A 27,491-nucleotide genomic window follows, 5' to 3' on the forward strand; every position below is an offset into this window, starting at 1 on the left:
CACCTACCGTTCCACCCGCCTAGAACTCCAAGGTTTCCGCTATGGGTACATAGCTATTTCTTAAAATAAAGCTACAGAAAAGTAGATTTTAAGGTCAAAATAAGCAAATCTCTCTTTAGAAAGCTCGAGTTTTTGGAGCAATGATTTGAAATTTAATAGGGGTAGTTAAACTATCTGGGACACTCGCACAAAAACCCACCCAGATTTGGCCAATATATAAATTCTGCAGAAATTCACAATTCACACTAGTATAACAGAAACATATATTTCTGCAACTACTTAACAGCTATACCACTCTCCAGTGAATTTGCCAAGGTCCATTCTGCAGCTCTCCGAGATGACCAGGACTATACACCAATCCCCAGCACAGCAGTGCAGATCAGATCTTTACAGCTCTCACAGTGCTACGTTCATGGTACAAGCAGAAGTGCAAACAGAGCACACCAACACTTCCCAGGCTGAAGTACCTGAAGTACACCTCTCTCCATCAGGGTAAGATGTAAGAGTCCATTTTCCATCTCAGACTTTTATCCCTCCTCTGTGCTACACCTTTGCTTTTGCAGCATAGGGAATAGGAGCACACATTCTGGAGAAGATGGTCTATAGACCCCTCATCTCATCAGTCCGAGGGCACATACTGTCTTAAGAAGCCGAAGATACATGATAGCAACAACTTGGAAGAACAGTTTCATGTTTAATACTACTGACAAATTCAGTCTCTACTGCAGACCTTATCTGTGGTCTGGACATGTCACTGAGACATGCAGAGACATGACTCCTGTATGTTCTTTGTCTCACAGGCCCCTGATACCATTTGCTAGAATGTGACAAAACTTTGGCTGCAACAGCAGCTGCACTTCAGGATGTGCTAGAACATCAAAATCTTACGGGTCTGAATCTGGTCCTCCAAAACCAGTTTCATGCCTTGGGTATTGCACTGAGAGCTTTAATTTCAATTTACAAATAAAAATGGAAGTTACCAGTGCAGGGTTGGCAAGATGATTTCTCACTTTCTATTTCAAGTGCTAGAACCCTGCAACTTTGAATATGTTCTTTCAGTACTTTCTTATGTAATTATCTACTAATACAATGCAAGTACAGCTATTTAATGCTCATGTTACTGTAGCAATGGTATCCTGGCACTGTGCAAAGCTGTTTCCATGAATGAAGAGTGGGTTTTCAATAGGAGCCCATGAGTACAACCAGCCTCCTTAAGGACTATGGTGATCATGAGGCATGACTACAGTAACAAACAATGAATTGCATAAAACCTAATTAAAACCTGAAGCTCATCTGGTGGGATTTCCCTTGCATTATGATCCAGAACATCTTTTTTAACTTGAATAGCTATGGAATGACTAAAAGTATACAAACTGCACCTAATTCTGGTCCACACACCTAAAATGGTATTGAAAAGCATTATGCTGGCAGCTTTCCAAACATTTCATTTCCTTGTTTAGTAGACTATGGAAGTCATGAGATCCTAATACACCCATAAAATAGCACAGAGGAACACTGCAGCATTCCATTAGTAGACGAGGTAACAAAGATTAACCTGCCACTGAAGAAAATGAAAACATTTATCGTCAACACACAGGTAATTATTACCTCCAGTACTAACATAAATCCTTTATCAAGGCAGGAGAATGCACCAAAATGTTTACTCATCAGTTTAGAAAGTTCTAATGAGAAGTTTTTAGGGTTAGAGTTGGACTAACAAAACACCTGCCTTGAAAACTCTGTTAGGAAAAGAAGATGGGATACACTGTGCCCTTCTACAACTTAAACCCCTGTTTTCTAAAAAGACATTTTGGATGCCTGACAGTATTATTATGCTTTTAAAAATTTGTTCCACATAGCTCCATTAGCTTTGGCAAAAGCTTTTAACTGACAATTTGTTAGAGGTTAGGCTCATTACTATCATCTTCTCATATGCTTTCCGAGATCCCTGCAATAGCCAAGGGAGAGCATAAGGGGAAAAGTAAGTATGAACCACTGCATTTTTTTCTATTTTCTGGCCATTTTGAAACATCAGGTTTTCATACTGAATTCAACAAAGCCAGTCTCAAGCTCTGCAAATATAAAACAAAAAAATCCATGAAATAATTTCTGGGAAAGTTAATACTACTTATAAGTTCACTTAAAAGTCACTGAACTCGTAAGTTTTGAAAATATTCTCTTCTACTGATAAACAAAATTTCTCAAAGTATTAAGTTAACATTTTACTAATTTAAGTTAGTTTTGGCTGGGACAGAACCAATTTTCTTCACAGTATGGGGTGATATATTGGATTTGTGCAGTAAACAGAGCTGATAACTCCAGGATGTTTCAGTCACTGCTGAGCAGGACTGGAGGGCCAAGGCCTTTTCTGCTCCCATCCCACCCACCACTGGATGGCCTGGGGTGCACAAGGAGCTGGGACGGGACCCAGGGGACAGATGGCCCTGCTGGCCCAGTGGACGGCTTCTTCTGCAGCCCTTCTTCTTGGGTTTGATTTCTCTCTTAAGTATTAATTTTCTATATTATTACTATCACCGTCATCATTACATATCTCAACCCAAAAGTTTTTCTCACTTTTACCCTTCTGATTTTCTACCCATAGCCTGGTAGAGGGGAGTGAGTGGTGCTTAGCTGCCAGCTGGGATTAAACCACCACAGCATGTTGAAAGTCTGAATTACAGTGAAATTTCAGAGATAAGAGTCTCCAGAAGCCTTCATTTCTTCTTCTTCTCAAACTATTCTAATTTAAATTTATAAATTAACTGTCATTCTGTTAGGCCAGGCTTTTAAAATTCAGTTTCAAAACTCTTAGAAGAAAATGTTGCTTAAATATAGTATTGCTGGACTTTTATTAATCTTACTAATTTGATGCAATTCAAACTAATTGCAAATTACCTTGAAAACTGGATTATTACTTTAAAATTAGTCTTTTGCCTAATTTTGACATGTTAGCAATGTGACATTAATTGTCCCAAGTTGCATGTAATTTATACACAAAAAAGATCATAATGCTATAAAAATGCTGAAAGGTACTTGTTCCATAAATAGGTAACATTCACCATGCAAAATTGGCCTTGCATCCCCATTTTCTAAAGCGTTTTGCTGTTCTTGTGCCTTGCAAGAATAAGACAGCTGAGAACGGTCACAACCCCTTACTGGCTTTTCAGTGGAAAGTCCAAGTGAACTTCCCTGCAGAGCCTGAGCAGGTCCCAGATGTTGCTGGAGCCCAGGTAAGCAGCACTGCTGCCTGCAGAGAATGCCAGCCTGGGTCTGCTCACTGCCTGCTCTCACAGCCAGGAGCGTGGCTGCCAGCTCTGTGAGGGAGGGTGCAGCAACCTCCCCACAGCACAGTGCCACTGGAGAAAACTCTTCACTGCCACTCATCTTCGTGATAATGGGCTTGTGTACATAATTAGTAGCAGAGTTTTAAAAATGACCTTGCTAAGTAAGAGATTCTGGAACTAAACCTGAAAAAACATTTCTCAAGATACAAATATTAAAACCTGAAATTCTGCCAGATTAATTTAAAGAATTTGGACGTTAGTAATGATTCACAGTGGCTGCTAACTTGAAAGCTGCAAGATATTTTTTAACAAGTATAAATATTTGTACATATGATCCGTATTTAAGATTTAAATTCTTAGTCAAATATGAAACATTGTTTATCATCTAGTTCTGGACAGGGTTCAAGAAGGCAAGTGAGAATAGATTAATCAGCTTTCAGACCAAACCAAAGTAATTCTAATTTTTAAACCAATAGGATTTAATCACTTGCATAAAAATAGTTTCTCAATAGTAACAACTTCCTTATTCACAACCTATATATAATTTGAAAAAGCACAAATGATTATCAGCTTCCTTTTCAGCTCTTTGATTAGGCTGGCATTTAGAAGGAAACACAAAGGGATATAAATTGCCATTCTACCAACGAAGAGAGACCCAGAGCATTTTATCTTACACAGTTAATCACACCTCTCCCAGTGTGAGCTACTTGTACAAAACAAGCACTTTGGGAAAAGTTTTTGTACCAAGCACCAAATGATTCTGCTCCCGTCTTTGAAGAATATGTGGAATCCCAAACCAGAATTAAAAACAGGATTCCATTCAGATATCACTATTTGCATATAATGTTTTCTAAACTTAAATGCCAAGACCTACTGACCAAACCATTAATGCAAAAATTAATTTACCATCTGTAATTACCAACCTGTTTCCTGTTCTATGTTCCTGACTTCATTTCAAGTCAGGCTGACTGAAATCCCAATTTGGCAGTGAGGTATTACACCACAACACATTTTTAATACTGTTAGAAAAAGCTCACTAAACTTCACATCCAATATAAACACCAAGGAAACCTTCTGCACATTAAGCTAACTTCAGGAGAAGTATAACCAAATGTCTTGAAAATAAATTATTTATTTACAGAGAAACTATGTGAATTAATGTTTTAAAGAAAAATAAACATGGAAATTAAGACAGATAACACGCTAATCTACAACACTGGTATTATGGGAGGAAGCCATTTCCAAACACATTAACTTAATAAAGCTCCTTGGATGGATACACTTCATGTATCCAAACCTTAAATACTGTCTGCTCCTCTGATATTATTTCTTCCATAAAGATTTGGGAAACATCCTACATACAGATGATGTAAACTCAAAAAACCCGAAACAAGGCACACAAAAAATTCCCCCAAACAAACTAAATGTTCAATTTTACAGCAGTATTTTAAAAAAAAAAGACCATCACAGATTTTTTTTTTTTTTTTTTTTTTTTTTTTTTTTTTTTTTTTTTTTTTTTTTTTGGTTCAAGCTCAACCCACGAAATTTTGCAGTTATATCTTCATTAAGTGTTGGGCTACTGCTAATTTAGTACTCTATTTTAAATAACTAGTTGCACTGTATAAAGGTCAAAGACAATCTAACCTAGCTCTCAATCTGGATAAATGTCACCTTCTCAGGAGGAAAAAATTTGAAATGCTATGGCTCTTTCCACAAAAGCTACTTTACAGAAGCTGTGTGACAAAATGAATTTTCCTCATTCTTGAAATGCAAAATATATTGTCTTTTGCATCAGGCTCTCAAACAGCTGGAGCACTTGTGAGCTGGCACTAGCCTGTGAGGAAGTACATACACACACACAGCATATAGATACAGCACACAGCCATACACAGGGTAATTAATAACATTTTCTGGGGGAAAAAATTAATTTACTTGTCCATGTACTGATTAACATGGAGCATCATTTAGCAGAAGAAATCAAACTTCCAGCTTATTTTTGATGCAGATCCATGAGACAATTGAGGCAACCTAATAGCACAGCACTATCAAAACGTAAATCCTCCCCACCTCTTCCTTTGTACTTGCCCTGGAATTCCTCTGACCCAATCAGAGGCGATTCAGCCCACTAAGGCAGCATAAAACTATTCACTTCTTCTGCTGGTTCAAGCAGATCCAATCCATCTACTTATTTCCTACCTTACACAGCCCCTATTTTCAAATGTTTTTCTAAACACCACAATATTATTTATTTTAATTTATATTATCACATGAAGATCAAGAAACCCTAGTAGTCAAAACGTACTGGTCAACTAAGACACAAAATATTCAGTAAACAGACACAAACCCCAGAAACTGCTGTATCATTGTTTTTAATTTCTCTTTTAATCCATCAGTGGAAAATGTCCACTTTTATCTATCACTCATTCTCAGCCCATTCTGGCAGTCAAAATTCTCTCATCAATGTGGTGGTTGAACCTGGGTTCCTCATTACAGTAGCTTAGTTTACTGCTAGTCGGAACAACTGCAAACAGTGGCAGGAGTTCTGCAGTCATACACAAATTCAAACATTAATTTTGGCTTTTGTTCATGCCATTGCAAGGTATATTTTATTAGGAAAAGCTGGGAGCAAACCATTTTTGTCATCTATGCGGTTGTCATTAGATGCCAGTATTACAGCAACAGAAAAAGTAAAAAGATGATGAGTACTGTTTTCCACCATCCATTTCATATTTCTTAACATAATATTCTTGTTTTCCCATTAGCAATTTTTCTGTGCTTTTCACTTATGCAGAATGATCCCCTCTCCAAACAATAATCTGGCTGAGAATGCATTTAACCTGCTTTGGTATGTAAAATGCTCACACTAACACTGGTATAGAACCACGTGATGAGACTCAGTCCCAGAATTAATATGTTTTAAATTCTCCTCGCTCACAAGACGTCAGTTCAGTTTTTCTTGCTATGAAATATCAAAGGCAAAAGAAGAAAGTCTCACTTGTGAAATGTGGTTGATTGAAGATTCCATGCGCCGGAGCTGGGATGCCTGGATATCCAGCATCTGGAGAACATTGTTGGCCAAAGTGTTGATCAGATAGGCTACGCTTGCTAACGACTGCGTTGTGTAGGCTTTGGTTTCTTCCAGGGCTCGCTGCTTATCTGCTGACTGAAGAACAGAAAGAAAAGGTTTATTTAGTGTAAAGTCTTTCATGCAAAGATTCTTGGAAAGAACTCTTTTTGCCTGTCTTTATAGACAATGAATTATATAAGTCAAACTAATTCAATTCCACAAAAGATACTACCTTTGTATTTTAAGAGTTTCTGCACTTTCTAAGAAGAATTAAGCTCCTTTTTTTGAATATACTTGGAGTTTTCTTGAAAAAAGTCCTACTTCTTATTCAATATTTTAGCAATTTACTTGAAAAGCACTCTGAGACACCTATTATTTATTTCTCCTAGATTTCATACAATTTACAACTGTTTCATTTTTCTAAACTTGGTACTTCATTTATAACTCCTAACAGCCAACAAGGAGCTGCCAATTCCTCATCTCTCCTAATCATTTAGACCTCATTGTTGTCAGAAATAGTCATTCACAGTAAATGAACTGTAATTATTCCCATAAAATGGTAGCTGAATACAATGTGAAGGAAATAATATTGAAAAGGAGTAAGTCCATGTTTTCCTCTTAAACATGTTTTGTGCTTTTTCACATTGTCAATAATTTCTTCTATGAAAAATTAGTATGATCCATTTTTCTAGTAGTAGAGCACCTAAAGGTATTTAAGCTAATCATAAACAAGAGATTCATTAGAAATTTAAAAACACAGATACATTTCAAACAGTTAAAAATAATAAGCTAAGAATCTAATTGTTAGGGTTCTTCATTTCTCCTTGAAAAATAGTTACCATCACAACAAAGATACAATTCAGTAGAGAATACAGATTAAAGCACTGATAAAACATACAGCTAGGAGGCTAAGAAACTTTCCAGTTTCCAACACTTCAGTACACAGTGAACTTCACATTTAAGTGATCTTTAGCCATCTCACAGGCTGATGCTGCTGTTTCTAAAGCAACAGGTGATAAATGTTCTCTACTCCCACCTGTCACTATAATACTGTATTTCATTATTTCCTTGGCTTTTTATATTATCCACACAGGTTGGGTATCACAATTCAAGAAATGTGCTGTTATTAAAGAGGGGATATGAAGTCATAATATCTTTCAGCACAAGCTGAATCTACCATCCATTGTAATATATGGAGTTTGAGAAACACAGAAAGTAAGCAGATCTGTATTTCAGGAAAACAATTCCTACAGCTCAATATTTCCCAAGACCTTGTAGTAAGATTCTTAAAAGAAGATTGCTTGCTTTCATGGGGAAAAAAAATCCCACACATGTACACAGAGGCACGAGACTCCATTTAAATGCTCCCATGAGAGAAATTCAATACTTTTTCTTTCCTGGTAACCTCCTGTGCCCACAAACAACACAGGTAAGTTAGCTGGTCAGCTGGCAGGCTGCAGTGGCACCAGTTCCTCACTGCTAGGCAGGAGGAGAGCGGCAGCTGCTGCTCATCCAAGAGCTGCCCTGCCGGGGCAGGAAGGAGGAATGCTGCAGGAGTTGAGTGTTCTCACTGTGCTTCTCTCCCATGCACAAGACAAAACAAGACCAACAGAAGAAGGAACTGAAGATTTTAGGAGTTTCTCAGGACACCGTATGAGGACATTCTAGAAATTAGAAATGCTTCCTTATATTTAACTACAGAGAAGTTAGCAAAATGCTATCTCCAGATCTCATTTAAGAACTCATGACTTTTAACCAGCTGAGTAGTATGTCTTGTACATGAAAGAGCTTGAACCTCTGCTTCAGGACTCCCAAAGGAAGGAACATCGAGCTCTTTACCTCTATTCTCACATTGCTGGCTTGTAAATACACTCTTCCCTTCTTGCTCGTATCCCCAGTCCAGCCTGCACCCTCCCCTGCAGCAGGCACATTCCACAGCCATTCAAACCATTTCTCAATGGCAATAATAAAAATGACCAGAAGCTCCCCTGTTTTGCTCTGCAGCTGCTGCTAATCTATTTATAGAAGCAGAAAATGCTGATTTCCATTAGTACACTATATATCCAGAGAAGCTGAGTATAATCCAGCAAACACAGTATTTTTTCATTAATAGATGAAGTGTTTGAGAACAAAAGGAAAACTACCTGTAATTTTATATATTATGAGCCTCTGCTATTTTTTTTTCTGCTTAAAGAAGCACAAATATGAACCCATGTTCAGAGCTACTCCTTCCAGGGATGTAACCTAATAGCTCAATTCAAGTCACCCTCAGTTCAAACCAACAAGGAACTGACTTCTCAATGTTCAAATGCATTAAAGATCTCATAAAACAATACTATAAACTACTTTGGAACTCTTATTAGCACAAAAACCCATTTGATATAGGTGTCTAATTAACATATTTAGCTGGTAACAACTGTGATTCACTCTACATGCCTTTTTACAGAGCCTGAAATTCTCTGAGGCAAACTCCACTAATGTTTGGCACAGCAAAACTGAAGTTTGAACTTTCCTCCTGTGAAGAATCTATTCAAATTAAAATGACTATTTGAACCTACTACTGTCAATCCATTTCAAAAGAACAAAAAACAATTAGTGACAGTATTTTATAACAATCATGTTTACCCTGAAAACTTTTAAGAGATGAAAACTTGAATGACTCACAGCAATAGTAAAAACTCTAGAATACTTACAGAAAAATCCTAAGTTCCTCAGTGGAAATATAATGATAAATGTCAGTTAAAATTTAACTTGAAATGGTAAGTCGTATTTAGCATGAAATCCATCTTCTAATTTGATAAGTAGATTTCCAGAGATGGTATCTTATCATATGCTCCTATGTAACAAGATCCCTATGTACACTCCCCATGGACACCAAATTTCATTGCTTGCAAGTGCTGCCGTGCTCACTGAGTATGTAACTATATAAATAAAGGGATTTCTGCTAATAAGATAATAGTTTAAAGTTATCCGTAAACAAAATTCAAACATAATCCTTGGCAGTCTAAGTTCTGATACTCTTGATCTTCCTAATACCAAAATACCAGCCAGCATACTTCACATCAGACTGTAAGGCAGACAAAAAGTTATTTCAATATCCACACCTACCAAAATTCTCTAGTGAAAGAAAAAAATCAAACTGATTAGACTCTCTACAGTAGTTTCAGTAACCTATGGAATACGGTTTCTGTGAAGAATATCAAAACCAAGAGAAACATGTTCTAGGTCCATTATAACAAAAAGACTTGTTCCTGTGGATACTTAAGCATATTAACCAGAGTCCTTGAAGCCCTTCAGATCTCAGAAATGTGGTGCTCAGCATGATCAAGCACTGGTAGCAAGTGTTTTCAGTGCCCTGACCTAAATTAAATGCCATGGAGCAGACCTTCGAGTATCTCTCCATTTCAGTTTTTAAGTACCTTTAGCACTCACACACATAAAATTATACATGCCTATGTAAAAATGTAACATCTATCCACACACAAATCTTTGGAAAGCAATGCTTTCAACCATTAGATCGATTTGATCTGTATTTTTAAAATTGATAATAAAATAATTAAATCAAAGCTATTGTTTGACAAACAAGTCTTCTGAAACACTGCCAACACAGGTATCATACCTCTCATTCCTAGACCTAACATACCTGTTCCATTGTCTATGCAGGGCCACATGGCAGACTGAGTACCTGACCTAGTTTATAACTAACTTTAGAAACAAACAGTTGTTTTAAACTCCAGTCACTTCCATTATCTTCCCTGACATGCAAAATTGCAAACACTACCCCTAGTAAAACTATGTGGATGCCACAAAGAAAAAAAAAGCAAAGCAACTCAGTGAATTATGGTCTGAGCAACTGTCAAGGAATTACGGAGACTCAGGATCTACTTTGATCAGCAGTACCCGTCACAGCAGATGTCCCCAACACCAAGTGCACGCTCCATCTGCTGTAGTGAATTACACCAGGAGGCACGTCCCAAATGAAAATCATCTGATCCATAAACCAAATTAGAACTTTTGCCTCATCCAAACCACTGCATAGCCAGATAAACACAAGGAAGGACACAATCAAGAATAAAGAGGGAAGAATTATCCAGAATTGTTGAGCTTGCTAGAAAAGGAACAAGTGCTGGGACATCACTGCAGTTTTTCCAGCCTTCCACTACCTATAGTTTTTCTTCACCCAACCTGTGCAGTGTCCCATGTTTCCCTTAATATTTTTCTTTTAACTGTTTTAAGAATGCTGCTGTGTTGCCACCTCTTAAACTTATGACCATGTTGAAATACTTGAGTATCACAGCTGGACCATCTTCATAGCCTTAAATAGAAACGTTTAGATCGTGTCTTCTGTGCCCATGTTATGGAATTTCCAGGCAACATCTTAGCATTTGCTCTGTTCATCATCTTCCTCCACACAATGTACTATCAGGTGTCGATGTGAGTCACATGGCAACACCCTTTTCTCCTGCTCTCAGCAGAGAGGGCACCATTTTGCCTCTCCACAGAGAGCTGATCCGATGCTCCTGCCAGCCACACATGGATGGGGACAGTGTCAGGTACTGGGAGCTGCTCCTCCCACTGCAGCAGGAAGCAGCTCCCCACACACCTGGACACAGCAGCAGCCACACAGCTCAGCGCTCCCCTGCAGAGCCCTTTCCCTTTGTGGGAAGCACCCAGTACTGAAACAGGTATTTTGTCTCCACCAGAAAACAGAACAAGCTATCAACTACATGGAAACGTTTCACAGGATGAATCCAGCCTGAGAGCTACAGCACAGACTGCAGTGACTATACAAACAGGGGCTTTTAGAGAACAGGAGATCAAAGGCATTCAAGGCAGCTACAAATGCACAGACTTCACAGTCAGTCACAAAAGCCATGTATTACATACACAAGGCAGTGGTGTGTGCTTGCTTTCAGACACTGGAGAATTATTAACAGTTTCCACTTCCACATGCCAGACCAGCAACAGACACTAAATCTAAAAGGAATGATCATAAATGTTCACCTGAAAATATTGCTCATTTTTTATTAGATTGTATAAACCAAATAGCTAGAATTAGAAATTATGTGGAATTCAACCTGCAGCAGATGTAAAGGTGACTACTTTTCATGTCAGGATGCAGAGCCCAGGCATCAATTTTTCTTCTCACTCTGGAAGTTCCATTTACACTGCACAATTACATTACCAGATTTGAATAAGAAATAGCCTGGACTGCTGACTATATGAAATATCCTTTCACTTTAGGAATTAAATGTCTCAATGCTTGTTCTCCTGCATAAGAAAGCACAAACTTTTATATTTATAAAGCAATTAAAAAACAGACTATAAAGAAGAAACTAGTATTGAATGGGGCAGATGAGAAAATAAAACATGCAATAAGGTATCCAAAAGGACAAAATTATTTGGCTATATGATTGGCAAAAGGAATTCTTACATGTATATAGAGCATAAAATGCAGGGCTAGAAAGAAATCAAGATTTTAAGGCATTCTCCCATCCAAAGAGTGATTAGCCAAATCCTAGTGATAAGGTCTGTTATGCCCCTGTTAAGAACTTGAATAATTTTGTACAGAAAAGCAGCTACTAATGGATAGAGAAATTCTACAAAGAAACAAACAATGGGAGGCAACATGAACCCTACAGTAAGATTTACAAAACATCAATACAACTAGCTAAAACTAGATAAAAGAAAAAAATGCTACCAAATGCTACCAATGCTACCAGATTAGAAGGAAAGACTTCAAAGACAGCAACACTTTTAAAAAAGAAAAATACATTTCCTATGAATTGGAAAGAGCTCATAAAGTCAGGTCTGAAAGTGGTGCGTGAAAAGAAGCATTAAAAGCTACTGGCAAGTTAGTTGGTTATTGTAGCCAGGTTCCTTTTCTACTACCGTTCTTAAAAAACCTGTTATTTATCCAGTAGTCATCATCAACTTGGAAGTTCACAGTTCTGCAGTCAGGCTAGCAAGACTTGTATAAATTCTACTGGAAGAGCCAAAAAAGTCTGGACCAATGAGCTGAGAAAGAAATTGTGTTTCCTATTACAGAACATTAGCACCAGTTGTTGACTTTAATATCAATATGACTACCATAAAAAATTCTTCCAAGATTAATACTTAATGTTGAGTTGTAAGGGGCTGAAAAAACAGAGCTCTTCATTCCTGAGGCTACTGTCATTCACATCTTTTAGTTCACAGAATTCTGAATGGAAAAAAAATCTCAATTCATACTCAAATCAACTCTTCAATGTGCAATTTATTTATGCAGTAATATTTAGGCATAAATGTGGAAGCTGAGGTTGAAGAGTTTGACACTAGACTAACTGCACAAAAGAGTATATCCAGAATATACTAATGAATTCCCCAACATATAGAGTATCTCTTGCTATTGTTCAGAACAGCACTGTTTAGTGAAACAAACTCATATTTAATATATGTGATGAAAAAGTAATAGTAAAATTTTAAAAATAAGACAGAAGATTTGTTTCATTTAATCAATATACCAGCTGTTTCTTTTGATTACTGTTAACACAAACCCAAGCTGGCATTTGTCTTACGACCAGCTAGCAAAACCCCTAAGGTTTCTGCTGAGGTTGCATCAGCTTCAAGAAGTCTCAAGAACAAAAGCTGCATGCTAGAGTTCAACAAGCTGCATTATTCAGTACAAAATGTGTCCAACTGTGATACTGACAAAGCACACTCCAGTCTTCCTGTGAAAAATAGATTGAGCTCTTATATCATCCTTTTCATTTTAATTGTTGCTGAATTCCTTGAAGTTACTGAAAGCCTCATACATAATTAAGTATTTTGCACACTTTTATTCAACTGCACAGATGGCATTTGCTCAGCCCATCCAAGTGCTTTCTGAGGTCCTTCCGTGAACTACAAAAAATGATTGAGAAGAAAACTGAGCATCATTAATCCAATAATTAAGTCAAAATCATGCCAGAAACTTACATAACTGTCAGTGAAAAATACAGTAGTTTTCTGTTTTAACAAACTGGCTCATTAAATACTTGCTAAAGAATATCCCTCACTCTTCTTTCACTACCGGAACTGCTCATTCCCAGGACAAAAACCATGTACCCACTAATTCCTAAGGAGCTGGTCTCTAACACACAGGAGAAACAGGCACAAAGAAGCAGAAGCAATCACTGACATGTTAGATCAGAAGGAAATGAGCTCTCCCAGAGTTTCAGAAAAAAATAAGGGCCATAGAGCTCCAAGGCACTTATTTCTGTGGCACCAGAAAACCCCCAGATTTCTCTTTTGGATGCAGAACAATGTATGTGTTCTATTAGCACACAGGACACAGGGAAACCCAGTCTACCTGTTCTTTAATATAACCAGAATTGCACAGTACCTGGAGCTGGGAGCAGAATTTTTTTGTTCCTGTCAATTGTAATAGCATCATCTCTATACTATTCATCTCCATGTGCAAGCACCTGTCTCTGTGTAATTGCTTATTCATGATTATATAATGAATAATATAATTATTATAATGAATAATATAATGAAATATAATTATTTGTTATTATTTTAGAAAGACAAAAGGCTAGCTTGATTGCTTGATTACCCTACTCAAATGCATACACCTTTCTTTTAAAACTAAGGAGAACTCAGTCATTGCCCATTTACATGCACTCTGCACCCTAAACGTAATGAATTAATCAAATGTTAGGCAGCATAAGCAAACAACATTTTGGATACAAATGGGAAACACTTCTCCACACATACCCTGCCACAAACCCACTCATAAGTTCTCTGACAGCTTTCTATTATTCTGCTTTCAAAAGAAAACAGGAGCAGCAAAACACACTGAGACCATGAACAGTGGAAGCAACAAGATTATTGGGACTGGTAATTTGGCCTACAAATTAGTAGAAATGGTAGTAGCTCTCGAGTTTGGAGATAGAATATTTTTACTTCAAAATAATTTCAGTATGACCTTATCTAACACTAACTATAAATAAAGTAATCTGCTTGAAAACTCTTTGTCACACCTGTGAAGAAAAGAGCACAGCATGTCAAGTCTCTGAGTGACACAAGTCCTTTTTTATTAATGAACTGCTCTCAGGAGTGACATGACACAGTGTAAGAATCAGCACTAAACGGAACTTCAGCCATGGGTGAGCCATCCAGGCACAGACAGAGGTTTGTCAGGCACTGAAACCATCCCACCTCATCAGTATCTGTCAAGCTGAAGGGTAAGTACTTTCTCCACCACTGCATCCAAGGGCTCTACTCAACACCTACATGAAAGCAATTAACTTACTGTTCACACAAAGTGCATTAAAATTTAAACACCTTTAAATGTGAACATACTGAAGTAAACTCTTCTCTTTACAACAGATAATGGAATTAGGACTATTCTCACAGCACTGTGAATTCTGTATGTCCTACATTTAGTAAAACACATCTTTTGATCAGAGATCACCCAGTAATCAACAAAGGTGTATAAGGAACACTGGTATTTAGGACAAACACAATCATTACCCAATATACTGCATTTAGAATTAAGAATGTATCAAAACTATCACTAGATTTTATAATTCAAACAACATTCAAAGAGCAAGTAATAAATTGGTATTTTAAAATGTAATTTCCAAACACAAGGTTAACTGCATTCATCTTATTACACTAATATTAATATCATATAAAGTTATTACCATTTTTAACAAATTATTTATAATTGTTATTTATCTGCATACTAATAGCAAGCATGCTAGCTAAAGAATATACTGTTAGCATTCATACTTTAGTAAAGCCTTTGACATCAAGTTATTCTGTTTTCAAACTATTAAAAAGCTGTAATGATTCACTAAATGTCACTAGAACTTCTTGATTACAAGTGTGACTGTCTAACTTTTACGATATCTTAAACTCAGTACCAATAAACTGCTGCAGTCTCTACAAGATCATTTGCATTAAATTGCAGTCTTTTGTTTTCGCTGCTATAAGTTTATTTGATGTTTTTAGTTCTGTGCTGAGCCTCAAAATGTAGATTTGATTAACAGCTAGGAAAGCTACCTTTCAAAGAAATGCACACAGAACCTAACCTACTAAAAGGAAAAATCGCTTTTTAAAAAATATACTGCATTCAAGGCTGCCAGCGAGGGTAAAACTAGCTCACTGGTTTGAGATCTATGACAGCAATATCAGTCTACCCAAGAGAAAAACACAGCAAACAGGAGCTGTGGACATGCTCAGCTCCTCTGATATCTCATCACCTGCACCACTGTTTCCATGCTGCCTGCATCACTGCAACTAATCTGTCATCTGTTTCCCTTAACCATCACCAGAATCAGACTTTGTATTTATTTCCATGCATTCACAAGCACAGCAGAACAGTTTTCACACACAAATGTCCTGCTCTCATCAGATCTTGCAAGTTCCTGTTCCTTGAGAATACAGGCAAAGTCCTGCTTATGCAAAAATAATAGGGCATGATGTATTCACACAAACGTACTAGACAAGGTTATAAAAAACTTTTTCAACACATCAGTAACACAGTTTAAAATGCTGCATCATGAATTATATCACAAGAACAGCACACTAACATCCAAATGCATTTACATCTAGAACACAGTTAATATGTAGTTATATTACTAGTTATTCATCACTGCTGCACAGCATCAGACTTTGCTCCTGGTCAGGAGGAAGCAGCAATGAAGGAAACTACTCCCCTGTGCATTCTATGAAACCAGTGGAGGTTTCACCTTACTCTGGGAGCTCTTCTGCAGTAACACAGCTGAGAGAAGTGGGTCATTTCTAGTTCCTACAACAACATAATTATTGTTGGCATTCCAGATACAAGGCAAATTTTGGCTTTAATAACAGCACAGTATCAACACCTTTGTAGCCATAAGAGGCTAGGCCAATACAAATGCACTGAATGAAGAACTTCAAAAACAGCAAAGATCCACAGGCTTAACTCTATTATCTCAGATATCTGCTGTTCTACAGCTCTTCATTCACCAAGGATGCTTTAGTGTGCAGAGGTTTTACTGAGTTTACAAGTCAAAATCACTGATAAACTCAAATTTAATTTTAAAGTTACTTAATAGAAATAAAGCAAGCAGTAGCATTTGCAAAAAATTACTTCATATGCAAAGTGGCTTTCACAAGTAAAAACTACAATCATATAGTAATTGCATTCTGCTGTACAAAAAATGGTGTTTTTTTCCCTGCTATCAATATCAGATGAACAGACTTTTATCTCTGTCTCTTGAAATCTGACAAAATCTACCATTTCTAAGAAAAGGTATCTACTTCAGCTTCACAAAATATTATCTAGTTACAGGGGTTTATGTAACAACTGACTTAAATCCCAATTTCGCCAGTTTCTTGCTTCTACTGTAAATTCTCAATTCATTTCATTACATAGTGGTGATGGAGGTCAACTAATGACTTTGATTTGGAATCACAGGCAGAGTGATATGTGGCAGCAGAAGCAGATTCTGCTTCCAAGTTTCCACTGCCAGACATCACAAGCTCACAGCAAGGCAAGCTAAGTAGGACACACAGCCATATCCCCCACCATTGCAGCTTACAACCTAACAAACCCCTCAAACAGAGATGCAGGACACCTGCAATTGGCAGGGTGTGATTGCAGCACAGCCGGGGAAGGCACACACCCCATTGGGCACCAGCTCCCGAGCGAGGCTGGCAGGTGTGGAGATGAACCCACAGCAGCACAGCCCCGCCGCACGGCCCGGCCGCACGGCCCGCTTCCCCCGGCCTCCCAACGCTGAGCAGCGCAAGCACCGCGAGCTGCAAAGCCTGTCCTGCCATCCACGGCAAACGCAGTCCTGGTAGCCTCAGAACTCTGCCCACATCATCACCCCAACCAATACAACTCTTTCAACTGCTATTCACTTTCTCTACTTCCTCACATGAGCAAGTCCCAAAATCTTATCACACTAGAAGTTATACTTTACATTAACTACCTTTAGTAACTATGGCTAAAAAAAGCTTGAAGAGGCACAGCTATCAGGGACCACGAGTGTGCCTTCCAAAGACAGCACAGAGAGGGCTTAAACTAACAAGGGGCAGGAATTTGCACAGTCAGTCTTCCTTTTCTAGGAAGGATTCTTGGATTACATAGATTCCTTGACACTGATCTGTTAACCCTAAATTTGAAATTGTTCTTACTTGGCATTTTTTAAAGCTGCTACCAAATCAGGCATAATGAAAGACATTAACTTCATTATGTCTTCAGATCCACACCCACAATCTGACAGAACAAAAACAAAACAAAACAAAAAAAACCAACAACAACAAAAAAACCCCCACAACAACAACAACAAAACAACCCATTAAATAATTTATTTTATATGAAAAAGTACAGATCAAAATAAACTTTCACACAACAGCTGCAATATATAAAATTCCTCTAGGAGGCAAAAGAACCATTGGCAGCATAGCCCCAAACGTAGAGATTTCTGCTAAATTAGCAGAGCCTGGGTGAGCTGCAGTTGCATTGATCACTCTAAAGCACAGAAGTGAAGATTCAGAAGTTTCCCTCATTCTTCTATGAAGCATTGCCCAGTCTGTCCCTCTTTCTTTTTTACATTAAAACAAACGGGAAAACAAACAGGATAGCTGTCCTTGCCTACTGCAGAACCACTTAAAGACCCAAGTGTCTGAGCCCTGCAATGGCACACACGTGCCAGAATCCCATCCCCTCAAATGCACATTTGGACCCTGATACATGACCAGACACTGACACATTCTTGTCTGGCTCTGAAAAATCACAACAGCCCACACAACTTGCACGCCTTTTTTCTCACTGTCACTGCAAAGGCTTGCCAGAAAGAGGGCAGAAGCAAGCAACAACAGATTGATTAGTTCTTGATATCCATGTTCATTTGCTGGAAGCTGACTGGTGTTGTACAACCCACCTGCTGAAGGTGGTGGTAACACTCAATGATACCCAGCCATAACTGAACCCAGGATGTAGATTAACTGAACAATCAGGACAAAGTGAAAGAAAGTTAGTGGAAGTTCACTCTGAAATCTGAAAATCAAAACCAATCCCTCTTATTAAGTAGATTTGTTTCCTATGTGTCCTGAGAGAAGCATCTGCTCATTTTTCTGGCAAAGAATGTTTTTACAACCTTTTGCTCCTGTTACCATAGCACTGGACAAAATACAATACTGGCAGAGTGAGAATGGGATTCTGGCCTCTTATGCAGAGACAGTTAGCCAAGCCTAGATCTCTGTTCTGCTCTTACTAGAGAACATTTTAGAAATATAAAAGTCATCTCCTCAACTGAGAAGTCCCAGTCTAATACCCAAGGGTCAACTGCTAGAAATAAAGATTTTTCAGAACCCTTCATGCTTGTAGGAGAGTTGTCAACAAATAAAAAAATCATATGGTTACAAGAGGTTTTTCATTTCAACTAGACTCAAACTTAGCTATGCTGTTACAATTTAAGAATTGCAGAAAATAAGGAGAAAAAAGCCTTTTTCTGTAGGCACTGTAACTAGCAATTATTCTCTTTCCCAGTTTAACAAGCAGTTTTGGTCCATTTACTTCAAAATTATAAGTAAACCTTCTGTCAATTGCTATGTAGCTGAAGAACAGCAAGCCAAGTTGCTATATTCAACCTGCAGCATGTAACTTCACAGCACAGCACCAAGTGCTCTGTAATTATTTCCAGCAACATCTCTATTTTACATGCACATTTTCTAAGCATGACCTACATCAACACTGAGCAATACTTCTTACCAAAAGAGAGACTGTTTCATGCAAGTGGTAACTTAGTTTCTAAAAACAATATACAGCCAGTTTACGTGCATAAAAAGATGTGTATTTGATTTTTCATATTAACTACATTGCAGCTGTAACACAATAACCTCCATCCAATTTATATACTACTTCTTTCCACAAATTACCAGGTTACTTTTTAAAGAATTAACACGTATCACACTGAGGTATCAAAAGTAATATGCTTGATAACCAAATCCAGCCTTGGCAAAGTTTTTCTTCACATAGGATAGTTCTAACATTCCCCAAACTTGAAATAAACAAAGTGATTGGGATGGAGGTCACTGAGCCATGTCAGAATTTTTCTCTGGAGAGAAAAATTTGAGATATGGAGAGAAAAATATGGAGAGCTTTCTGTCTGGTAAAGAAAAGCTAGGACTTGAAACACACAAACTACCAGGAATAAGGGTCTTCTTTCTTAACTACAAGGACCATCCTTCAGAAAATCAATCAGGATGAGCTTGAAGAGACCGTATTTTTTTTTGAAAATTCCTTCAGAACAATATCAGAAATTCACATAGTAAATGTTTAAATCTGCTGTCTTAAAACGAAGTTCTAGCATTACCTAATAACCAAAATAATGGAACTGGACCCCTGGCAGTGATGCTTTAAGTTTTAGCTTTCATATTTTCCAGATTTTGTACCGCATTAGTATATAACTCTGAATTTCATATAAAGTGTTAGCAAGTTCTCTTTACAGTTTAGTCAGACAAAACAATCCTTTTCCAGCCCGAGAACCAAGGACACCTTTACAGCTTCAGGCCCAAAACGTATAAACAACAGTGAATTGAGGAGAGCAGGGAGGATGGGACTTCATAACCTGAAGCTGTAATTGGATAATTAACCCCAATACGTAAATGTGAAAATGTGTGATCCCTCATCCATCTTGCGTGTAGCCTCGGCCAGTCTCCTGTACTGCCCAAGGTGTACCCTTTGTAGGTCTTTTTAATAAATCCCGGCTTTACTCCTTGAACATGGTCCAGCCTCTGCTCTAGGTAACCTCTCAAGGTATTAGCAGCAGTAATTTCTGTAAATTCTACAAGGTTGTTTCTACTCTTCAACACAAAGAAAGTACCAAACAAGAGCTTCTATTCCTAAATTGAGTTCCTTTGTTCTAACATTTAGATGGCAGCTGAAGACAACACCTACCTATAACTCACGTGAAAAACACAAAACTACGTGTGAGGACATTTTGAAAAACAGAACTTCAGCAACATCCCAGTGAGCATCCAGGAGAAAATCTCCATGCAGGACATTGTAAAGGCAGCAGCTAAGGACACAGTTCTATCAGAGCACCTTCAGAAAATCAATCAAATTATTTAGGATCCAACAGAAGACAGCTCTGTAAACGTGGAAGCAATTCTAAAATGAAAAATAAGCACCACATAGAATGGCATAAGAAGTTCTACAAAGTCTGTCCTGAATAAGGTGGTTACGATAAAAGCTTCAGAAAAGGACAGAGGAATGAACCAGACAAACACTCTCAAAGTAGTACAGAGCAACTGCAACGCTCCAAAATTCAGCTACCCACCTCTGCACCCATATTAATGATCTTCTAGTCCTAAGCTTCCACTAAAGCACTTTTTTAACAACAAAAGCATCTGCAGGCACTATCTTATTTTACCAAAACAGGTGAAATAATAATTTTTCTTTTCTCTGTTTATCTAATGTGAGCCAGATTTTCAGCAGGCCCTTTTAGATTTGTCCAGGTACTGATTTCAGAACTTCCTGGTGCTGTACTGCCCAAGACCTTTATAAACATCCCTTAGACAATCCTGTATCAGACAAGATGCATTTCTGTAAGAGCAATCAAACACCATTTTCCCCCCATATTTATAGAATTTTTACTATTTTCAATATGTATAGATTGGTAAGTATTCACATTGGACAGAGAGGACGCCATCAGTCACAGACATCTCAGCAGAAGATAAAAAGGTACTGCTACTTTTCCCCTACAACACCCACATCCAAAGCAGCCCAGTAAAACTTCAGACTAAACTTTTCATGAAGTAAATTAATCCATTCTTTTCCTCACCTAACAAAATTGCTAACAATGAATTTTTTCAAATGCAACAGCTTAAAAAGTCTATTTTTTCAAACCATTTTCAAAGAAAAGTCATATACAGACTACAGTTGTCTCAAAAAGGGGAAACCCTTCCTTCCTGCTATACAATCTAAATTTGGTGACAAAAATTTCAGGAAAGAGTAATTTGAATTCCACAGTTAAGAATTATCATGCTGTTCCCCCCACGGGCCAGATTTCATCATCCCTACCTAGAGCAGTAGCAGACAGCTTTCCACATCCTGGGAACTCTCCCAATGGCCAGAGCCCTCAGCCCCCACATCCCGAGGGCTGCACGTGTTGCATGCAGTGCTGCAGGCAGCCCGCCCATACCCACTGCACTGCACTGCACTGCACTGCACTGGAGCAGCTGCTCACAGTGCCCAGGTAACACAGCAGCACCTGTGCAGTGCCGCACCAAACTGCAGAAATGAAAAGTTACGAGAAAGTTCAAAGTGACACTGCAGACTTGTGAAAGAACATAAAACTCCTCTCACAGCAGTTTGATGCTGCAATACAGGATATGAAGAATTCCCATGACTGTGTTTATTTTCACCATAATTATGACACAGACTGAGTCTCAACCTTCGCTTATTCACCAAATTTTAATGTTACTGTTCTGACAATTCTGAGCAATTTGTTGTCACAAAAATAGAAACATCAACGAAATGAAACAACAAAAATAAGAACATTTCAAATGCGAATGCTTTTCCTATGTCATAAAAGATTCTCTTGCCTTGCATTTTCTTTATAATGTGAATTCATTTCCAAGTTGTCTTAACAGACTGTTACAAGTATATATTCAGCAAGTTCTACTACCATATGAAAGAAGAGTTTTCTCCACACCTTCATGAATTACAAGTGCTGCATGAATGACCTGTTCATTTGACAAGACATGCCTAAATAATATCACCTCTCTATCCATCTAGCTATGGCAACAAATGAAACTGTCCTGGAGAGTTTCTCTCACAACATGAATCATTGGTTTTAAGAAAATGAGGCACAGAGAAAGCACGAATTTCCAAGCTGCTTTTCACACAAGCAATTCTCTCCTTCCTTAAGAAGGATCTACCAACTGCATAACCTCTAATCCTCCACCTTCCTAGACACAGGCAATGGCTTTTTTTGTATCCCTCATCATCTTCCAGTCATTTTACTGAACAGTCTGTCCCTAAAATTCAGGAAAAACCACTCATATTCCCCCTACAATTAGTCAAAGAAAACCATACAAACGATTCTTGAAGGACTGTGTTCAGAGCCTTAAGGGCACATGGAATCCAGACCAAAATAAACTCCTTCCACTGTTTGTACACAAAAGCTGTACTTACACTGATTTGTTAAGTACAAGATCTAGAGATGACATCACATAAGAACTGTGTTACTTAAAACCAACAAAATTAGGTACAAGAAGCTGCCTGCTCAAGTTGGGATTTGGTCTGTGTGGAGGCACTTACCTGTTTAGCACACACAAAAAAATAGAGTTTGAGAAATGAATACAATATTTTCAAAAGAACAAACAAACAAAGCTCATTAATCCTTGCATTTCACTCTCCACAGAGACTGAAATCCTTAACATTTCCATCTCCAATATAAAATAAATTCAAAAAAACATTTTCAAGGTTTTGGCCTTTCAGAGAGGCCCTGGGAGTTTCACTGCATACAGCAATTACCATATAGTAATGCCAAGACTCCTGGAAATTAAAGTCAAATCAGTTCACCACACGAAGACTATCATTTCACTCCTATAAAAAACCAAGAAAAGCATTTTGGGCTCCTTTATGAGAGGGGGACTTGAACTAATAGTCATATAGTAACTGCAGTAAACCTCCAAACTAAACTTCAGATCTAAAACTGGTACTTTATCTCTAAAACAGCTTCCTTCTCAAATGATAAAACACATCACATTGCTTACGGAAAAAGCCAGCTCCACAGGAACTCCTACTGCTGCCCAAATCACAGCACAGAAAATGGAAGAAATTGTTGCTTGGTGTAGGGGTTTGTTTTGTTTTGTTTTTTTGTGTGTTTGCTGTGCGGTTTTTTGTTTGTTTGTTTGTTTTTTTAATAATTAATTTAAAACAGAAAAGTAATTTCCTTAAGTATGTTTTTAATTTTAAAGACACTGTCTCACACAGAGAATTTAACTTGAGATTAGAGATTGAATATTACTTAAGTTAAGCATGCTACTTAGCAAAGAAGCTAAATGTAATAAAATTCAATACTCTGAGCCTTTAACAGTGGCAAATAAATCTCTCGTTCTTCTCTGTATCCTTAACAAATCTAGTACTAAAAAAAAAAATTAAAAACTCAGGGAAAGTAAAACGTATGGAAAATGTTAACCTCTGCGCATCATAAGAAAACAAGGGAAAATCCCCTTCTCTTTGGAGAACTTTCAAGCAGAGCCTTTACAGAGGACAAGTGGATTATTGGAACTGTATTTCCCGCTTGTTTTTTAGTGAAAAGAAATCTTTTATATGTGTATATATGGTTAAATACGTTACAACTCTGCATTAATTATCCAACTGTTGATCAAATGAGACAATTCATAAGAGCCCATCTTGCATAGTAAGTACAACTTATAAGCCTTACTTAAATGAAGGGTCTTAAAATGGTACAAACATCTGTAACAGGCTCATCATCAACAGTAAAAGTTCTGTTTCCAAGGACCTGCATTTGATGGACAGATAAGTACACAAATGACAACCACAAAAATTAGAGGCTTACCCCTCCCTCTTGCTCCAGTCATCAAAACTGAATGTATTTGTAGCACATACTGGATTACTGACTCCAGTAAATGTAAAAACTACATGTATATTTAGAAAATACAAAATCTGCATGTAAAACAGCTATTAAAACAGGAACAATTTACAATAGTTTCATTAACTCATTCCATCAAGTGGTTATAGAAGTGTCCTCAATTTGGAGATGATTTAAATTAATTGCTATCACCACCAGACAAATATAATAGCAATTCAGAGTCTATTGACGACTCTCTACCTTCTATTATGCAAACTGAATTATCTATACAGATACATCTATAGTCAAAGAATGACCTCTTTCTTTCAGCAACGGACTGCTCTTATGACAGTGCACTCAGAATGTGATGGAAATGCTGCCAAACCAACACCCTCACTAATTTAGGGTGATTATACATTATTGTTTGATCCAGAGATTCTGCATGCTCATTCATTCTGCCTTCTGAGACAGAGTCACTTCATGGGCATCATATCTTTAAGGACATGAACACAAATAGGCCTAAATCTTTGAGGCCAATTTCTGAGATCATTAACAGATGAATAAAGTGAGAAAACTGAGTATATCAGAAAACACTGCAGACTTTTTGATCATAAATAACAAATAAATGGAATGTCACAGTTTCATTCTTCTCTACAGTTCCTTTCACTCCCAGTTCACTAGTTATTAGTCATGGTGGAAAAAGCCCATTAATTTTACTATCACAATTTCAGCATACACATATATACTCCATCAAATAAAAACCTTTAGCTCTCTTTCCCACAAATGAAATCTATCTAATCATATTAAATTGACATGAGTAACTCAACACATTAATTCCCTCTCCTTGGAAGGCAAATCCAACACCAATTTGTGCAAAAAGCTTTTCAAAGGATGCAGGCTATATCACATTCAGGGTACAGAAAATACAGTATTAAATAGCAGCAATATCCCAAATAATCCAGTGAAATGAATTACAGTGGACAGTGCAAAATACTTCATATAAGAGACATAAAACTCCATCATGGAATAAATGCAAGGCAAAAGCATATGAAAAGACAGAACTGCGTATATTCTCATTATTTATTTAAAATGTCTAGCCTTTCTAGAATACCATTAAATCCTGAGCTTTAGCTCATAGCAATGATTCCATAGATTAAGTAGCATTACCTCTCAAACTTAATTTAGTATCCCTGTACTCTACCCAAGAAAAATGGGAAACCAATGTACATAGTTCATACTTTTCAAAACATTGTTTGAATAATCCTATAATTCATTATTCCTCTGTCAAAAATAACCACCCCCTTTTTGAGCATCTGCTCACAGTGCCATTTTTCAGTGTCTCTGAAGCCTGTCATCCACCTCAGCCTCTTCTTTTGCTATTAGCGGTGTGGGGGATAAGAGGTTGGCTTTTGTTTTTACTATTTCTCTTTCTGGATATATTTATAAAGAGTGAAATTTACTGTAAACTTCCCATAATGGCAGGGTATCTTTAGTATCTATAAGATTTTTTATCTCCTTTTGTCCAAATATTTTGGGCTTGTCCTTCCACAGACCATCCATAAATGTATGTTAGCTGATTCAAAATAGCCATTGATATTGAGATATTTAACATATTTATATTTCCCACAAGTTGCAGCAGGCCTGTGGTTTTTACCCAATTGAAAGCAGGCAGACAACAAACTTCCATAATCTGCAGCAAACACTCTGCCTCACATAGAAAGCCATGAACAAGCTCCACTTCTCAAGCCAACTTACAAAGTCGCCACCTAGTTAAAAAATTAGAGTGAATTACAAATGCTGCAATGGCCAGCATTGCTCAAACTTACAGTCTCAAAGGACACACCTAAAGAGAATTGAGAATGTGCATTGTAGATGGAGTGAACACATACTATTTAATGATTATCATTATAGAGAATCAAGACAAGTCAGTGTGCTTTAAATTCATACTACACTAGTCAGTAATAAATGGCTTTGTATATTTTGTTTGTTAGTCTCACTAAAAGCTTTTGTTTGAACAGAGATCACACTCAGAAATCCCACTTGAGCTGAGTTTGTATCTTCCTGTCTGGCAAACCCAGCAGTGTCAAGACGATGCTTGGACTGTTTTATGAGACAGACTCTACAGAAAGACAAGCACTGACTGTACTGTCCCAAGTCCCGTATTAGCGACAGGTTATCTGTACCAACTCTCTCACATTCAACAAGTGTCAGCCCCGCTGCTCACCGTTTCCACGGGGGGCACAGAAACAACACCTGACATTTTCACTACACACCTTCAGGCACAAGAAGCAGCGCTGCTGCTGCAAAAAGTTCGAAATAACCACACTTGATACCTGCTATCTTGATGAACTTCTCACTTAATTGTCCAGCTCACAGCTCACTGCCTCAGTCACTCCTCCCTCCCATCACACTCCCACCATCCCTGAACAAAGCAATGGTGCTGCTCTTGTCAGCAGGAAATTCACAACAAAGTAGCAGAATACACTGATAAAAACATTTGCATTTACTTAGAAGAGTTTTAAAGAAAGAAAAACAGTAAATTTATGAGTTGGCACAAAGCTAGCTTTGGCTGTGTTATAACCAACACAGACAGGCTACTAAAACCCCAGACCAAGTAGTATTTGCCCCTCACCCTGCATTTCACTGAACACAAAACAACTTTATCACGGTCACACTACACCAATAACAACGCAAATTTTATTACTTCCTATTATTCAAACTGAAATGCCATTAAGAATAGATATTACAATGACATCTACTGGGAAATAAGCTACAGCAAAATGGAATAGCATATATAGTCTATACTTCAGAGCATATAAATTTAAATTTGACAGAGCAACTTAACTGTTGCTCTTGAGAAAGAGAAAATTAGGATTTCTCACTGAAACAGACAAAACTCACTTGCAAAAACACATTAGTTCATTCACTTCAAGAAAGAATTGCCAACCTTACTAGTGAGAGCCCTGAGAAGAGGAAATGCTCCTAAATTCAGTGTGCTGTGATGATGTTTCATCTACTAACACGGAGTTTTGCTTTATAAAGCAGCCTGAAGTTCCTGGTAGGGATATCCAACAAAATTTACAAGACTTGGATTACCAAGCAAGAGGTCAATTTCAGGTGTGCAATTTAAGTGTGAAAACACAGTATTTGAAACAATTTTTTTTAAGGCCATCAGCCTCTAGATGTAGACTCTACTGAATAAATCCTCTGCAAACATGGTATTTAAATCAATGTTTTTCATCAAGCAAATATTCTGCTGAACACTACAGAGTAGGATTTCACTTGCTTAAAGCACTGACTGGAGATGCTCTTTTCTTCATAGGCACCACCTTCTGCCTCAGCACTATGCCACAAAGATGAATAACTGTAAACTCAAGTAAAACACAAGCAATGGACAATAAATTTCAGAGAGCTGATTAACTGTAGGATGCAGAAGCTTGCTACTCTGAATTAAAATTCTTGATCAATATAATTCAATAACCAGTCTGAAAATAAACTATAGAAAGGAACAACCAGAACGCCACTTGTGTTACAATATTTATTTTATATTAGCAACTCACATATTTACAGATT

The 27,491-nt window shown here is 37.6% G+C and overlaps 1 protein-coding gene across 7 annotated transcripts in view; it reads right to left on the reverse strand.

The window, feature by feature from the left end:
• The window catches only part of ABI2 (abl interactor 2), a 66,131-nt gene that overhangs the window by 32,497 nt on the left and 6,143 nt on the right, over positions 1–27,491 (reverse strand). For all 7 annotated transcript variants that reach the window (XM_063400382.1, XM_063400380.1, XM_063400379.1 and 4 more), the window contains exon 2: positions 6,280–6,447. In XM_063400382.1, coding sequence (XP_063256452.1) covers positions 6,280–6,447 — 168 coding nt within the window. The remainder of the gene's footprint in view (positions 1–6,279; positions 6,448–27,491) is intronic.

Source organism: Prinia subflava, chromosome 6 (assembly GCF_021018805.1).
Source record: "Prinia subflava isolate CZ2003 ecotype Zambia chromosome 6, Cam_Psub_1.2, whole genome shotgun sequence".
Taxonomy (NCBI): Eukaryota; Metazoa; Chordata; class Aves; order Passeriformes; family Cisticolidae; genus Prinia; species Prinia subflava.